Consider the following 18983-nt stretch of genomic DNA (forward strand, 5'->3'; position numbering starts at 1 on the left):
AAAAACAAAGACGATGTGTGTTCTATGGATTCTTGAAGAGAATCAACCCAGTAAGCCCACGCTAGAAACAATGCCGTATGACAAGAAGCAGAATAACCCTGAGGATCCATCTAGTGCACGCTCTTGCTGAACAAGGCAGGGGGGTAGGAAAGGATTTATCTCCCCTGGCAAAAGATTTGGTGACAACAAAATGTCTGGTAAAGAGACCCACATGCATCAGCAGCCTACAAGGTCCAAAAACGATAACGTCCTAGTCCATAATATAATGCTTATTTCTAACTTCCAATCAACGTTTCATTTTTTTCAGATTTATATGAAAACAACATCACAAAGTCCATAGTGCAGACAGAACTAAGTTGTCTAGCAACCACAAACCACTTCAGAAAAGTGTCTGCTTACATGAAGTGGCAAAAGAACAAACAACCGTGCTATCTCTGAGAGAGTGTGAAATTAATGTGCCAGCAAGAACATAGCATGAATGAAGCAAAAATCCAAACTCCCAAAGGGAAACATTTTCTTTCCCATGAACTCTGCCCACAGAAAAGTATCATCAGCCAGAGAAGGAAGAACATGCAATGCTATGAATTCAGGAACCTGTAGCACTCAGCAGTATGTGATTGGGTGAGAGAACAAAAATGTTAAAAGTGCTAGATGATGATAATGGCAAGCCAACTCACAGAGGAGGGATTGCACAGAAACTGGTTTATTATCAACTGACGTGACTAAGTCCAACAACATCTCATTAAAAGGCAACACGGTTTCTGACACAGAATGAGCAGTCTCCGAAATGTCTGTCAAAAGCTTAGTCTTGCGCTCTGGCAAAGATAGAGGCAATTCAAGGACCTTAAGATGCAGTGTTTAACACTTATTGAAGTATATAATGTCCTTAGAAAGGACTGTCAGGAGGCAATCACGAGTAACTGCATCAGAAATGCACAGATCATGCTCCTTCTGGGACCCAAACTGGGAACTCTTTCAGAGTTTAAGTAAGAACAGAGTAAATCCTCTTTCACCTTTATGTTGGGGATCCTAATACTCTTAACTGTGACTTGAGCTAGGGTTGCGTGAGCATTATAAGAAGAACAAAAGCACAGCCTCTGACGCAGAAAGGGTGTCAGATTGATGGGCAGAGGCGACTTGCTCGGGGGAAGAGGCCAGAAGCAAATGCATAGTCAAAGAATCAGGTGCACCAGAGAAGGCCAACTATAGTCAACAGAGCCTGGGTGAAAGCGACCACATCAGAAGGGGCAGCACCAGGAGCCAGAAGAGCCGGGACAAGAGTCAGCAGAGTTGAGCTCAGAACCAGAACAGAGCCAGGCCCCGATGACTGACTCATGTCCATCAAAGTTGGACACTGCTTCAAAGAGGAGGTCAAAGTCGGGGGGAGAATTTTCTGACTCAAAGACCTGTCCCCCTAGTGAAAGACAAAGATGAATTTTCCGCAAAGCAATGGAGAAAGAAGACTTTTTTGCGAAAAAGACAACATCAACGTCTATGTACCGCAAACAGGGCCTATAGAGGAACAGGTATTCATTGAGTTCCACAGGTGTGTAAGAAAGCCAAGCCCTGCCTTAATCAGACACTAAAGGCAAGCAGTCACATTCAGGGATGACCTTAAAGCAGATGCAGAGCTTCCATGGGCAAAAGCCATGGCCCTGAACAAGACTCCAGACTAGCATCTATGGCAGGGTGACCTCTCCAATATCTTAATCACTACACAAGACAATGTATATGAAATCATTTGGAGCAGACCGCAACTCCAGATTCCCATCGAACAAAGCAGAAAAAAACAGAACTGGTGTCAGAGTGCAGGGGGCCCAATATACGGATTTGTGAAGTCACATATTGGGGAGGAAAGGGCGCCAGAGTGGGGTGGAAACGTAGCTCCAAATGTAGGCACAACAGAACTATTTCAACTTTTCTGGATCCTACCTGGCTCCTTGAGAAGATTCAAGAGGTGAGGAATCTTCAATTAGAAGTATCCATCAGACAAAGGTGAGTATCAGTTTGCAAAAGTATTGCAAGGAGCACAATTCAGCATGCAGAAATGCAATGTAATATGCTTTTGTTTCTCAATCCTCTCTCCTACATCCTCATTAATCTTGGGATGTTCCCATCCTTTCCCAACTTTGGAAATGCATTTGCTCATGCCTGAAGGTAGCCAACAAAGTAACAGGGAGAAACAAGCCAGAGCCAAACGACTTGTCGGCTCTAGCTCTAACCGCCTGTGCATGTGCTGAGTTTTAAAAAATTTGCCCTCAAACATCATGTTTGAATATCATAAGGTGTCTTACAATTAATTTTTTTTAATGTATTTCTTCATCATGATGAAGTGTTTAAACGTATTAGTACATCAGATTGTAGCTCTGCATTGAGAAGTGTTTATTAAAAGTGAGTGTTTTTAAACATGAAATGAGAAATATTCATGTCCCCTGCTTCCCAGTACTGACCTAAGAGACAAGTTAGTTGTCATATGTACCCTATATGTGGCCAACATTGTTATTACAGATGGCGCAACTTTGAGCTATTAAATCAAACACAAGAGGTTTTTGTACAATGCACATTCTGAACTCACATATTTGGAGGCCCTCTCATATGGGATAGTGAACAAAAAGGAGGCCTGATTAAATCAAGTATTTGCCGAGCATCACACAATTTGGTTAAGCAGGGAAACCAGGATTAAGCCCAGATTTTACAGTTTCACGTTGTGCATTTCAGCCACTATATATGGGTATTGCATTCTCACCTCAAAGGTGTTTAACTGTTATTGTAAAATATTAGAGCGTGTGAGACGAGCAGAATCCCAATAGTTTTGGCAGTTTTAGATACAGTGAACCTTCCCAAGGATATACAAGGGCTTGACAACAGAGAGAGACTAGGTTGCATCGCTTTTTTGGCAGAGAGAGATTCTCTAGGTTTCACAGGATGCTGCTGACAAAAGCCTAGAATATGAACCTGGTTCCATATGTTGCATGGCCAGTAGCTGCAGCCACTAGGCCACATTGCCTTCCATGAAAGCTAGACTTGTTTTGGGCCCAAGGTTTCAAGAGGACTTGGAGCAGAGCCACAGCCAGGCATCTGGCTCTAGTTTTCAGCCGCCCACCTGCCCACTTCTACTCACACCACTGCTGAAAGGTAATACATGAGCATTTGCAGGGTGGCAAACTACCTGAATGGTGACTACTCTGTGGTTACTCTAAGCCAATGGGTGCCACTGGGACTCATTTTAGAACACCAGGAATTATGTGCAGGGATTCTGACTGACCTTCGGCTCATACTGTGTGATGTATGCTACTCTTGCTGCAGGTTAGTAGCACACCATTACTGGTAACGTTTATAATACTATTTAGGAAACACAGAATGCAACAATGTAACTCATTTGTTTACCAACAGATGGCCTTTTTAAACAGGTAGAGATATTATGGACTTTTAACAAATTAATCTAACAGAGTGAGTTATTAAGGACTAAAATGGAAAACAAAGGCAGCTATGAGAACTATGTGCATCTTATACATCCCGTTCATCATTAAGAAGCCAAAAGAAACCAGTGTAAAAGCAAAAACTAAAAGGTAGCAGTAAAAACAAAGGCACATCCCTCTTGCACCTCATGCACTGTGATGGCAACAGACTCATGCAATGTGCTCAACATTACACAAAATGAAGGAATGGAAACATAGCAGACCCACTGTGTTCCAGTGATAAGTGCACATTCTCAGTCAGGAGCAATGGGTGTTTTTAAAAGATGAAGACAATCAAAAGATAAACACCACCTGCACTGCGTCAGCACTTGAGCTGGGGTCGGAGGATCCCCATTGTGCACCCTTTGGGCCGCCAGTGTTGACCCAGGAATTGGAGCGGTCTAACCCCTGCCCATGTAACAGAAAGCAAGCAGAGAAGGAAGTCAGTGTTAGGCGGTGCATGCAATGCGATAATACAGTAGTGCTAAGACAATGTGATCCTTACAGGGAATATATATATATATAAGCAATGCATTCTTTTGTGACCACTGGAAGGATGGACTTCGCTAAGTCACTTGCATGGTAGGTGCATGCACATCCACTAGTTCTTGCGGCAGTCTGGTGAACTTGTATTGACTAATCTTCAGATCTGTCAAACACTGTTCTATTTCACTAGCTCATTAGGAATGCAATTACATTTTACACTATGTTGTCACACATCTGTGACTGAGCTAAAGCTCTCAAACACATATTAATGAGCACAGCTGGGCATTATCAAATAATCTCCATCAATGCATACCATTTGATAAAGATCTCAAATTAATAAAGATAAGATCAAAATATTTTAGAAATGTTATTTGCTACAACGGTAAATAGCTAAAAAAAAATGCACTCTAAAAGTAGTGTTACATAACCAAGCCACGTAAACGGTTAGCCATTAAAAGCAAGGTGTTATACAAATACCATGACACACTGGTAAACTGAGAGTGACAACATGCGTTTATTTAATTGAAGCACATGATTGGATGTTAACTAGCACAATCAGCCTCCCAAGAGTTTAAAAACGTGCTTAATTTGTTGAAGATTTGCACTGATACTTCTTTGCATCTTCTCTCACGCACAATGCCAATTTCTGACAATCATGATTCAAAAACAGAAAATCACATTTAAGAAATAAGCGTTTGTAAAAGGTGGCACAATGCAAATACACAGTGCATCTTCGGATTAAAAACATTAACCGAGCATAAAAACTGCACAACAAATTTGGCAACAATCAAGTACACATATAGACTAATTGACTGAGTGACAACTATCTCTAGTTAGAAACTTTTTTGTCTCATACAACTAAATACTCTAAAAGAGCAAGGCGGTGTGGAGGTCTCTGTAATAAAATAGAGGTGCGCCACTTTTAAAATTTGAAAGTGTCTAAAATTTTCCCTGCCATGCAGTAAAGAAGTGCTGAATATCTAATACTTGTCCCTAGTGCTTACGTTTTACATCTGGTACAACCATGCCTCTGCCTGTTATGGGTCACCTGCAAAAGATACCTACAACCTGAATACCTCAACCCCCGAAATGGTACAGAACAGCAGCTTAGACATCCCCACTCCCATCACTTCCCCCTGGTTATAAACCTTCACAGGCAGCAGTAGCAAGGGTTTGAACAGACATTATTGAACCTACATAGATTTACTGAAAAGAGCTGCTTAAACCTGGTCTTGGAAAGTTTCGGCCATACCCGAGCTTACGGTCGGTATGTTGGAAGCAGTGTAATTCCAACTAAAACGTTGCTTTAGATACGAGTCTACCATTCCTGTAGTTGTGGTTGTTATGTCCATGCTGGTGCAGGGCCAGGGATGGAAGCAGACTTATAAAGTCCAGAGGTCTCTTCGTGCCATTGCTCCAGATTTCAGCATGCACATTATGTAATTTACCTGGTGGTTCTCTGCACCTGCAATGCAGGTTGCATCCCGAACCACTGTCTGCCCCTTCAATCGCCGCCACAATGACCAGAGATCGGCCTGTGCTCAGAAGTCCATTTATCTCTGGCCACCAGTACCCATGTAGAAAATCATACCACTCAGTGGGGTCTGTTAGTATCCCTGGGGTCTGAACCCCACTCATTAGAAGGACGAGAAGCTAGCTGCTTCTGACACTGCTAAGAAATGTGTAAACAGTGCGTAGCCAGAATGCAGTGCCATGTGTACATTCTGTATAAGACAGTCCAGCAGACCTTGACAAAAGTCAAGGTTGACCCCTTAGTAAAACAGTTACAGCATGTAATCTCTAACATTTAAAGCTTATGAATGAATGGCGTGACTGCGTAAGCATCAGGTGAGGGGAGTGTCTGACACTAAGGCATCTGACTACTTATTAAACAAGTTCAGCAGCTTTGTTCTTCGACTAATCACTACTCTGCAACTTTTCTTTTTGATTAGAATTGCAAACAGATTTGAAGACTGAAAGGACAGCCATGCGATTTTACTTCTGCAGAAGGAGGAATAATCAAGTACTCTTCTGACAAAAAAAAGACTAGCTTGGCAATCGACAGCAGACAAACACCAAAGTTAGTACAGACTCACTCAAGACAACCTATGAAAATTCTATTAAGACGATTAAGTTATCAAATCAGCCCTACAGAAAATGCCTAAATTAGAAAATAATAAATGCTCTTACCTTACTGCCAATGATAGACCGCACTTCATCATCTGGGGACGTTGGGGTGCCAGATATATCTGGATTGCTATTGCTTAGGCTCCGCGAGCGATTTATATTGAGACTTGCTGGCCTTGCTACTGATCGAGCCATTGTGGCATAGTGCATTGATCCTCCCAGGCCACCAGGACCTAGAAATCAGATACACATTATTCACTTTACAAAATTAAAGACAATGTTTGTAAGAAGTAGCTAAAGAGCCATCTTTTCTAAGTTTGGTATGCTGCCAAGAAGCACAGTTTTCTAAGGGTCATGGGGAAGAGTTCCCTTTGGGTCCTCTCGGAATCACTTTGTATCTGAAAGCTGAAACTGAAAACGCAGTCTAATGACTCACCATCGCTAAGCGCAGAGACTGTAATGTAAATAATGCTTTAAAGTTTAGAATTTTCCATTGTTGCATCCATAAGTTGAAACTGCGAAATAATTGTAATGACCCCCCGTTGTTGAGAGCCTAGGCTCAAGTTCAAATTATTTTCTTCTACTGAGATTTATCAGTCACTGTTGTTACATGCCACTAGCTACAAAAGTGACTCATTGCACATTAGTAATTAATCAGATTTCAGATTAGAATTTCCTATAAATACTGCCCCTGATTGGAGTCTTTTTTGTTAACTGTAGCATTCATTCTACACGGAATTTTCCTTAAAACATGCTGGGCCAGTATGGGGTAGCAACTTCATTACAACGACATATTCCCATTTTCAAGGTGAGATTTCAGTCATCATCTGCAGCACTTGATGACTTTGAAGCATCCTGATAGGTGGTGGGTCCCTTGCACATCAATAAAGCATGAGAATATTCTGTCTTTTCCCTGACTTATAAGAACAACAGTTGGCTACTAACTTGAGGTTTCTCATTTGCTTTTATCTCACGTCCGGTACTTTTTAACTCATTTTTTCACATAAGTGAATAACATTTCACCTACTTGTTTTAACTGTCAACATGCATGTAATCACTCAAAGAGAATAATGTCTCGAACTGGGTGAAGTATCTCTGGTTGGATTAACATCCATGGTCACACCATATACTATGAGGGTATGTAATGTTTATGTGTACACCAGTGACTATGATATTTCATAGTTTACAATAGTTATGTATGTATTCTTTTGCAGCCTTGAAAAAGCCCTGTGGGCGAAACGCGCGTCTGCTGCTGCTTCTCTTCGTGTATTGAGAAAATTGGAAATAAATGTCAAAAGACCTGATTCAGGAGTGTGGTTGAAATCTTATTGAAAGGACATTTGACAAAGGACTAATTGGAAGACATCGCGGGGAAGAATCTCCATTATTGCTTGCTTAATTATCTTATTATATCATAGAGATAGTGATTGGGTGTGCGCTGATGTACTGTGATTGACAGTTTTCATGAGGTCAGGTAATTCACCAGATTTTCTTTTATGATATAGGTAGAAGAGAAGCGATAGAAACACTGGAAATATATTTATTATAAAGAATGGATATTTTAGATGCATGAAAAACGACAATGTTTAAAGTTTTGTGCATTTCATCAGTGTTAGATAAACTTTTATAGATATAATTTCAACTACAACGTATGCAAAAATGATACAACTTTGACCCTACAAAAAATGGTACAGGTTTCAGCAATGACAGACTGTGGATAACTTACACACTAAATTTAACATTGACCAGGTGCAAGGGGTAAATATCCAGTATTATTCCATGCACTAAGCCACTCTTACTAGCAGAGCCAAGGGTGCCCGGGCAAAATGGCCTACCGACTGCTTCATTTAAATCAAATACAGAATTTCGGTCTTACACCATTGTATAATGTGAGTGAACTATTCGGACACAAAATCGCCACATCATGTTGCTATGCTTCTAATATGAACTCCTTTGAAAGTATATGACACAGTAATAGCATGGATGCATCAGTATCGGGGGTACTGCGCTACTTGTGGCCAGATATTTCAATATGGTCTTCGATTTAGCTACCAACAGATCAAATGCCTCTGCCCAACTGATTACTTGGACAGCATTGTGACTCTGTACTGTTATGTAATACTATGACTTATTGGATGTATGCTGACATCTCAATCCTAGTTTTAAAAACTATACTTTTTTGCCCCCAAAAAATGTACAACATGGACTGAATGATTGATTTCATTGCACGGGTCACGCACCTCAGTAGATACTGGAGACCATGCTATATACTATCTAGGACGCGTTCAGACCACTCCTCGCTAATAGTTGATTAGGTCTTAACTGTCCCCTCTCCACTGACAAGTTTTTTGAGATTGACAGATGAGGAATTGAAATAAACACTGAGGCAGGAGTTTAAGGTGTTTTTTAAGTGCAATGAGGGTTCCTTTTAAGAGGCCATAATGTGTTACTACGTGAAATATATATATCGATGGATTGGGGGGTCCTAAAAACCCATTTGGATTTCTATTAAAAATTTAGAGGACACTAGATAAATTATTATCAGTATATGCTGGAAAAGGGGAAGAGACATTGCAGCAAAACAAAGTCACACTTGAGAAGGTTTGGGTGATGGCAGACATTGAAATCCAATGCCATAGGGCCCGATTACGAGTTTGTTGGTCCTGGAGCGGGCCGCCACGCCACCACCCCACTCCAGGACTGCCGAACAGGGCGCCACCCACCAGATTACGATTTCTTTGTGGTCTGGCGGGTGGGCGGTGCCTTTTAAAACCACCTATGTATGCATTAGAAACACACCGCCGCAGGACCACCACAGTGCATTCCAGCACAGCATGGACTTTGAAGTACATGCAGTGCTGGAACTGGGGCTACATGCACACGGGGGCACAACATGTGGCCACCTACATGCACCCCCATGCATGGGGCACGAGAGGGCCCTGTATGGCCCCCTTTGTTTCATGACCGCCAGTAGTTTCATGGAGGAAGCACCTCCATGATACTGCTGGCGGTCCTGAAACTCGTAATATGCATGGCGGTGCTGCAGCGTCACCGCCAGCATATTGTGATCTCTAACTGCCACGCGAGCCACATCGGGACCGTTAGGGAATGCGGTTCCCTGGCGGTTGCGGCAGTGCAGTGGATGTCTGACCGCCAAAGTTGTAATACGGAGGTTGTACCGTTGGGGCGGCTGTGGCTTGGCCACTACTTCCTTGCCCCAGAGAGTCTGGCGGTCCTTGGATTGCCAGACTCGTAATCAGGCCCTTTATCATTAGGTGGCAGCCAAGAAATATGGTAATGGCGGCTAGCTTCTTTCTGGCCTGTGATGCAGAAGAAGAGGGGCTATAATGATATTCTTGACCTAATGGACGAAGAAGCGATAGGCCGTAAGGATCCTCAAAAATATTAGAGAGACATTATGGGTCATTGTACTCTTCTAAATTGAAGTACAGCACAGTGGACAAATAAGGCATATGTAGGCCAAATTGCCCTGGCTTGGATTGATGCTGAGCAGAAAGAGTTTCTGAAATACACCCATCCCAACCAATTAGATAAAAGTGGCTATCTGTGACTTTGCCAATTATAAATCCTCAGATGCAGATCGGATTCCTACATAATCCTTCAGAGAAATCTCAGATTTGATCCTTTCATACCCTTTCCGGATATTTGAGGAGGCATTCTTAGTTGGGCATGTGCCATCTTTGACTAAGGCAGCTCTCATTACTCATTTTTAAAATTGAGTAAACTGGCAGCGGGGTGCTCTTTGTTCTGTCTCTGATCAATGCAGATATTAGGCTCAGTTGTTGGTGTATAGACTCCTTTCACAAATGCCATTATTGGTTCTGTCAGCAGAGGTTAGGGTTATTCCAGCCACATCCATGTAGAACAACTGGAGGAAATTAATCTAAATTATTCATAATGTTGATCCATGGCTGGTAGCTATAGATACGGCTCTAGATGCAGATAGGGCCTTACAAAGAACCAGTGTGAGTAATTCTTTATTAGGTAAAGCTATATATGTGGGTCCTACTGCTGACAGTATCCGTCAATGTGGTACTTTCAAGGGTTATCTGTTTTGAACGAGGTGCCAGGCAGGGCTGTTGACTCTATAGCACTCCGTTGCTATTTGCTCTGCTGAATCCCTAGCTTTCATTATACAAGATGAGACTCCATAGGAGGTATCAGGATTTACAATCGTAAACTTTACCAGACTATATGATGATGATATTTTGTTGTTATGTGAAGTACCCTCCAAAACATCTCTGCCCTATAATTAAAAATGTAATACAAAACAGAGCCACCCAATATTCCCAGAGGGACTGGGTATATTAAATAACAAAATACAAAATGTCCCTATAGGAATTGTTATACCATTAATTTTTGAATTGTAAATTAGTCGCCTAGGCGATCCATGGTTTTAAACAAGCAAGGAAAAGACAGAATTAAACTGTTCTTTATTTTTCTTATATAAATATTGTTTTTGGAGTAATTTTTCTTTTTCACACACAATGTATAATATGGCAACAGAACTACTACTGCATTTGCAAAATCAATTGATAGTAGTATGTGACAACCTTTGCTAATAACATGGAGGAAACCAATACCATGTTGTAGAAATTACTTTCTGTCATACAAACAGTAGAAATTCGAATAATGATACATCCATCAGCAAAAAGGCTTTCAAGCGTCGACGTTTCGGTCCACGTTGGTTAACATAATCCATAGGACCATCATCAGGACCATATGTTGCACATATAAATCCCAGACCTCCAGCCGGAGGTCCTACGACTTAGAACTCTAATATCAAATCAAAGATGAAGTAGGAGTCTTTACACCTCAATCGTCCTGAACGTCAAAATGAAACTGCCACACATAAACAGGAGCTTTACGCGTTACTTAATAGGGCCCGGGAAGCACTGCCGTTACTGCCCATTCGAACGCGGCAGTCGAATGGGCAGCAACGGCGGTGCTTCCCGGGCAAAATTAAGTAACGCGTAAAGCTCCTATTTATGTGTGACAGAAAGTAATTTCTAGAACATGGTACTCATCCAGTTCTTTCCCAAATATAAAAAGAAGTTCGATCCAGTGCTGTTGAGGCAACAGTCACACCATCTCTCTCATCTTTGATAGCCTCGCTAAGAATAATTCAGAATCCTTCAAATAAGCGAAATAGCAAAAATAGCAAACTGGCAAACTCCCACCTTAAGGTTCTGAAAAAGCAAAAGTCATTCCTAACACCAGTTCTCATATCAGCAGTTCACACCCTAATCTTATCACGGTTGGACCCTGGAAATGCTGTCCTATTTGGCCTTCCTCATTTGACCCTCATCCAGCACATGGCAGCTCTCTACTCCACCGCAAGACTACTCACTTCATCAAAAGAATTTAAAAAGGCCATATCACACGGATCCTCATTGATCTTTACTGAATCCCCCATGGGGGAAGAATAATAACTAAACTAAGGTGCCTTGGCTACAAAGAAGTTTATCTCAACTCTCCTTCTTACCTATCCAATATCCTCAAACAATCAAGGGGCCTGAGAGGCCTCTTACTTAAAGAGAATTTTATCCTGGAAAGTCCAAGCTTCAAAAGGGTGTACACTCAATGTCAGTCTTTTCCAGAATCTGCAACTCTTCTGACGAACTCACTGCTTGTAGTTCTCCCAACTAAACCCACCTTACTGTTTTTTCGGCAGCACCTACAAACTCATCTGTTCAGACTCCAACTAATGCATAATACCCACCTCCCATTTTTTCCCCTCCTTACCTTTGTTACCCACTGAATTGCTACCCTACTGCAATATTCTGACTTTCTGCTTTCAACTTTACACTCTGTGCTCTGCAGCCACTTTACATACTATGTCATGGTGGTTCAGCGAGATCATCAGGCCCTAGACTGTCGTGCTTCTTCTCCCAGTGCCCTTCTTGAAGTTCAGTGGATCAAGCCTCACGCGCCCGTTGAATTATATCCCACAACCCCTCCTTGAGTTCTTTGCTTTTCACTGTAAGTAAATCTTATATTTGTTGTAATGTAAAACGTCCACATAATTCACAGTGCATCAGTGCTGGTTTGAAGTTTTTAATAAATAATTAATAAATAAATGGTGCTATCTATGCCGCTTCCCCTGTCCATGATTATTCACAGTTTTCTCATTAAAATTATGGTTATGCCTAAATTGTTACAGGCATTTCAGAATGCGCCCATTTAAAAAAAAAAAATGTATCATTGTTTTATTGCATTTTTAAGAACCTACAACAGGTGGCATCTGTGTTGATACAATAGATGCCAAAGTTTTCTTACATCACTTTCCGTTGCGTACGCTACCTTGTTCACAAGCGCGTTAATGATCAGGCATTGCCATCCCTGCCTCCATCCTCCTTTTGCCCATCAGAATGTGCTAATTTTTGTACATTGATGGCTTCGTGCAGCTATGTTCTGGTGTGATTCAGTTGAACTAGGAAGGCGATTCAGCAATAGAGAGCATGACTGGGTGTACAGTGTGCAGCAGGAGGTTAGTGATTTCAGATTTAGAAGTGTGCTATGCACATTTGTGGTATTTCTGTGGCGCAAGCCTAGCCAAAAGGCGACGGAGCTCTGTACGTGGTCAAAGTCGAGCATAAAGTCAACAAATGATAGAATAGGTTGCTGGATTGTGGGCTGGGAATGCATTGTGATGTATCCTTCTTTGTGGTGCATTTCCAGTTTTTTCCTGAATGGGAACCGCATATTTACATATGTGGTATTTATATAGCACATTTCCATTATCTTATTGTTGCACAGGTCCAATTTTCATTTTTTGGACATTTCCCATTCCCCAATTTTCCCCATGTGAGCGTTAAAAGTGTTATGGAGAATACTTTGCCTCTAATTTTACTTTACAGATACAAACCTCCTAGAAATGTAATCTAATGTATTCATTCAGTATTAGAGGCATGGCTTAGCTTAATAAGGTACATAGGGAATGAATTGCTCCTCTCAGCCTTCCTTTCCCATTGCCAGAATTCACAGTCCAGTGATCAAGATTGACAGCAAAATTATTGGAGAATTTGAGGTGCTGGTCATGAAGACACTGGTAGAGCGAAATATATGTGTGGCATTTTTGTTACATTAACCCAGTTGAGAAAGAAAGGTACAGTCACTCTGCTGACCATGTTTTATTATCTCAGTTTGTATAACTCAAAACGTTTCCTAACCTCCCCCATAATCCTTAAAGAATCGCCCTTGGTTTGATGTGTTATGGCAGCTAAGCATCCAAGACATTTGACAAATATTATGTATATGAAGTCGGTGGCCACTAGACCCCTTAGAGCGAGGGGTGCTTATGGGGCCTTAGAGGATGAGTTGAGGTATGCTTTGACAGATGCTTAGTGGCAGCTGCCTGCCTATAGTAATTGAACTATAAACATAGATTAATACTCTTTAAATTTCTACAGTAGGTATTTGTTACCCCAGTTAAACTCAAGAAGATAGCTCCATTCATGTCTGATGCTGGCTCTAGATGTGGTATGAGCAGTGCAGGCTTTCTGCAACTGCATCACAGTGTGCACAAATATGATTACTGGAAGGATGCCTGCAAGGGTTTATCTGGTTTGACTGATGAACCCTTGAGTGTGAACCCTGAGGTTTGTCTCTTGGATCTCTTCGAGCTGCATCCAGCCCAAACATGCTGATATATATGTTATGCTGACAATGTTGCCAAGAGGAGAAGAGCTATGAGTTGGCATAGACCCCCTATGCCCATGCATTCTGGTGGTTATCCTCAGCGAACTCGAAGAGACATACTGTCAACTGATTATCGTGAGGAGTGTTTCTCCTGAGTACTGTACAAAGATTGACTATGCAAGGTGCATATTTTGGCTACCAGAATGAATATAGGTACCCTTACTGCTTGAAGGACTGGGTGGTATCACTGGGCGAAAGCTTGTACTTGGGAACACTACACCTGAAAAAGATGGCCTTACTGGAGGAAAGAACGTGTAAGGACTCAAGACTCCTCCTGATACTGGAACTGCTCTTTAAGCATCCAGTGGCTGATCTTTTGTCCAGAGACACAAAAAGCAGAACTTCTGACTCTAAGAAAGCACAGCTGACCACCGGGGACTGGCCCTGCAGGAGTCCTGGCTGGCAGCAGTTAGAGAAAAGTGGGACTTTTTAATATTTTTCCACCTTCCAAGGACTGAGACAAGTTGCAGAAGCTTGTCCAGTGAGGTTGCCCTCTAAGCAGGCAAGATAACTAGGCTTCTCCTGCTTGGAGCTTTTTGCTACACTGACAAATGGTTCACAGGGACCTTGCATTGAGGCCTTGTGCAGGGGTTCCCAGCTCCAGATTTCAGTCTTGCCATTCTGCAGGATTTTGAGGACCAAAAAAGTGACTGTGTCCAAAGGCAATACTTTCTACCGGGGCAAATCTATCCCAGCAGCAAAGCGGTAAAGCTAAGCTTTCCAGCTTTTTCTCACTTGGAGGTCTTGCTACAAATCCAATAGCCTCAGTGGGAGCTCCACAAAGAGTTATCTGTCTTAAATGACCCTTGGACCTTGCCCCATCGGAGAATTCTGACTTACAGAATGTAGCCTATGCCAGAAAGTAAAAACTTTGAATGAGACGATCTGCTTGATGCATATCTGCTTGATATGCTTCAGCACGGTCAGCATGAATACGTGCTGTGTTGTTTTTTTGACTTGGAAGATGTTTGTACTGCTTGAACTTAGCACACATTTTTCTGGGCAGTTGCCTACTGCTTTTGCCATAGCTACATGGCCGTGTTACCAGAGTGCCACCGGGGTGCAATGGGCGTTTGTGTCCGATTTGTGTGTCCCTTGACACTTTGTTATTACAGAAGGGGCCCTTCTGTAATGCTGATATCGCTGGCGCACATAAACTGCACAGCGCTATTATCAGAGGGCAGTCCCTCATTTGCATGGGGGCGTGGCCTCATGCAAATGAGGGAATCCCTCTGCCTCTGTGCCTGGTCCGTATTACACATGGGGGCCCAAGGCAAAGACGCTGTCAGGGGGTGCACTGATAGTGCGCCACCTAAAATGTGGCACACTGTCAGTGCACCCCTGAAAGCAGCCTCCTGGAGGATGGAGAGGGGCTCCCATGGGCCCCCAGACATCCCCTTGCATGCAGTCACACACTGATCCTGCCTGCAAGGGGTCCCTAGTCCCCATTCAAAGTGCAGGCGGAATTGCCACCTGCACTCTGAAACACGGAGCGGTTTCAAAGTTGCGAGTCTGCAGATTCCCTGGGGGCAGCGCATTCACTATAATGCATCACATTTTCCTGGTTAGTGCTGGGCGCAGCTTTTGAAACGTACACCCAGCACTAATCAGGAAAATATACCCATACTGTAATACTGCCGCAGGTGTTTAGCAGAGTTACACTGACTTACGTTGAAACCTAACTAGGGCGCATTTATTAAGGTGTTATCATAGAATTATAAAATTGCTCTCAACAGATGGAATGGAGTTCCCCAACGTGCACATGCCTGACCTGTGAATGGTGTACGGGCATTATTTTGACAAGACTGCCAACTGTATGATAAGCTGGGCGAAACCCTGTCTGCAATTATCAATTAAGTTATTTTCATCTCTCCACCTCAATAAGCCATCAAGAAGCAAGCATTGAATTTAGCTTTGAACCAGGCAGGGCAAACATGCAGTAGTTGCCCTTAACCACAGAGGCCCCTTTTTTGAACAATGGGCACAACACCAAGCCGTTCCTCGAGTCCGCGTCATTGTCAGTTTGTAAATACCATATGTAAACTAATCACCCTCTCCACCTGTACCTTGGTGACAAAACTTCACTTCTTTGTGTCTCTTGCATCAACAAGATATTCATCTTGAGCTTCCTATCATATGAGATAACGTTTCCAGCCTTACCAGCGTTGTTTAATACACTAACATTCCAGGATATCACTCACACTGAAAGCATTATGAGGGTGCAGCCCATCCACAAGAAACTACTGGATTATACACTACCCTTATAATGACCATTCATACAAGGACGCACACATGCTGCACTCTGAAGCATTCTTCTACCAGCGTTCTCTGTGGGATACTCATTTTCAATACTCTTTAGGTCCCCAAAGATAAACCATACTGCGCCAATACAAAGTAGTTACACCTCTTCTCCCCTTGGGATCAAACCCCACTAATAGCAGTACAACCATTGAGAACTGCCCCTGTGATAAAACCCACATCACTCAATCAACAAATCCAAATCGTCCGCGAAAAAAACCCCACCCTCAATGTATGATAACATTGTTAGTTCAACAAGCAACAGTGTTCTACACAAGGCACATGACAACCCAGCCCAGGAGTTAGCTCGCTTCTTTTTCTAATAGGCAAAGGCCAGCAAGCAAACCTGGCAAGCAGATTAGCAATTGTTATTGATACGTCACATGCAAGGCCTGATTTCTTGTACAAAATTTGCCACCATACTAGAACTACTTGAATTTGAATGAGTAGATCAACACCATTTCTGCTGAATGCGAAACACTGCTTTCGCAGCACACTTTATTGACTAGAGATTATCTCACCAGTTAGAAAATCTGGCCATAGGGTTTCCCACTTTAGAAAAAGTGTGTTGCCAAGCACCTCAACTTCAACCCATTAGAGGGGTACATACTTTGCAGATGAGCACCCCCCTCACCCCCTGCCACCTGCTCAGTCTGACTCAGGCTCCCCTCAAGCATCCATTCCTGCAGGTAAGGTCAGAACTTTGCACATCAGCATCTCATGACACATAACTGGGCTGATTCCACAATTTCTAGCATGGAGACAGGTCATCTACATTACTGTTTCCTAGGGTGTGGCGTTGAAAGACCCTGCCTCCTCATGTCTAGCATCTCTCATGTCTAGTAAGTCTAACATCCCTGAAAGCAACGCTTTCGTCTGGTGTCAACACAAAATAGTGGCTAACCAGTGTTTTAATCAGCGTGCGACAGTGGATGGCCTCACACGTGCTCAAATTGAATCCATAAAATATTGATGAAAATGACATGGAAAAGTGAAACCCATCATGTTGGCTGACAGCAGTAGTTCCCAAACTGTGCGCCGCGGCACCCCGGTGCGCCAACAGAAGTCACCAGGGGCGCCGCACACTTCTAGGGAACATGGGAAAGGTTCTGTACTGTACCTTTAACTAACACATGCTTTCCTAATTAGTGATGCCGACTGCCTTGCATTGGTTTACTCTGTGATTCTTTGTTTTCATACTAAGGCTCCGCTATCAAGACATGCACTTATCTTTTGTGTAATGTGCATTTGCAGGCCCCGTGTAACCCATGTGGGAATGCCATGTGGGGGAGTTATGGAAGCCACACCGGTCAGCGTCTGAAATGGTTTGAACCAGCGCATGACGTGTGACAAATAAAGTGCGTGTGCGCTTAGGTGAGGCCAGGCACAATCAGAACGAGTGTTTTTGCTAACGTCAGCCACACGGGTAAACATGATCATGTTAAGCGAAGGGATCAAATTACGATCAGCTATAGTGTTTCTGGAGTTTTGGGGGGGTATTTGAGATTTCTGGAAAACTGTGCTATGCACATTGTAATCTTTCCTGCCACTGAAAATACCATGTTCTCAGCTTGCTTGCCATGTTTTCCAAAGTTAAGAATCCAAACTGCTCACGCTCCATTCTTTCAAAATGTTCACCAATCTGTATGTATCTGTAAAACAAGCATTGAAATGCAGTGGCACACACATATTTGAAAACACCCACACATTTACTGAAAAGGGCTTATCTAAGCACATGATTTTTCAATGTAATTTCAGAGTAGTTGAAAAACTATTGAATGATGGGCTGCTGCTTTAAAACTCAACTCTTGTTAATTACAGCCCGGTGGCACTGTTATACACATACGGTGCTTTATTTTAATCGAACGCCAGGTGGATGCAGTGACGTCTTGAGCGTCGCATGCAACTGGCTGCATGATAAGTGAGAATGCAGATATCTCCCTCTGCAGTCCAATTTACCCACTGAGCTACCTGCAGAAGAAATGAATAGGAAAGTTCAAAGTGACAATTATTATGATGAAATATGATGCCTATCTAACCACACACAGTTCTAACGCGCAGCACCAAATTACTGCAGCCTCTGGTAGTGAAGGTTATTATAGATCAGTTAGAAGGCTTGCAGGGCATCGTGAACGAGGACACGATAGGTAGGAGAACATATGAATTTACCCAACTGTGATGGAGCAGGCAAAATGTTTTGTAGCATTTACAGGAAGAGCCAAAAGTGAAGACTAACCAAAACTGATGACATTAGCAATGTTTCAATTATTAGTGCTGATATTCAGTAAAAAGCTGCAGTCCTGTGCAATACACTACATATGATCTGAACTGCTTAGTAAAGGATACATACTTAGACTGCTTGCTTAGCAAGGAGCAGAATGAAATACAATGAATATTGATATTATGATTATATTTTGTTCATGCTGCTATACCAGTGTATTCCTATGCCTGACAGGCGAATCTGCAAGAGTCAGTTCAAAGGTGAACGCACAGCACTGGTGATTTCACTGTTCCTACTTTGGGAATGTTTGATATAAAAAAGAAATGTCCTGCCAGAATTACTTCAATCGTTAAACAGGACTGATTACTTACATAGTACAGGCACAGATACACAGCGACATATCTACCTTCCAAGAATGAGTCTTTTCATGATGATAACAAAGCGCGCTATTTGCACACTGTAAAATAGGAAAGGCTGTTTCTTTGATCATGGGATATTGATCTTGGTAGTAGTCACAGTGGGTTTACCATTTCAGTGCTTTCAGAGTTTAAACAAAATGAGCGCAAAAAATGCAGGGGGAAAGGGGGTACTCTTTGCCATCAGGTGGCACTACTACGCTTTTTAAACCTGTATTGACAACATATCCCTGAAATGCCCCAAAAACAAATGTC

At 42.4% G+C, this 18983-nt stretch overlaps 1 protein-coding gene across 11 annotated transcripts in view; it reads right to left on the reverse strand.

The window, feature by feature from the left end:
• The window catches only part of DOCK7 (dedicator of cytokinesis 7), an 864306-nt gene that overhangs the window by 330213 nt on the left and 515110 nt on the right, over positions 1-18983 (reverse strand). For 6 of the 11 annotated variants that reach the window (XM_086953476.1, XM_086953469.1, XM_086953492.1 and 3 more), the window contains one exon: positions 6135-6304. In XM_086953476.1, the coding sequence (XP_086809602.1) occupies positions 6135-6304 (170 nt within the window). Of the gene's footprint in view, positions 1-3770; positions 3867-6134; positions 6305-18983 lie in introns of all 11 variants that reach the window. The other 5 variants (XM_086953439.1, XM_086953447.1, XM_086953432.1 and 2 more) reach the window with 1 other exon arrangement.

The sequence above is a fragment of the Lissotriton vulgaris genome, chromosome 1_1, assembly GCF_964263255.1.
Source record: "Lissotriton vulgaris chromosome 1_1, aLisVul1.2, whole genome shotgun sequence".
In the NCBI taxonomy this organism is placed as follows: Eukaryota; Metazoa; Chordata; class Amphibia; order Caudata; family Salamandridae; genus Lissotriton; species Lissotriton vulgaris.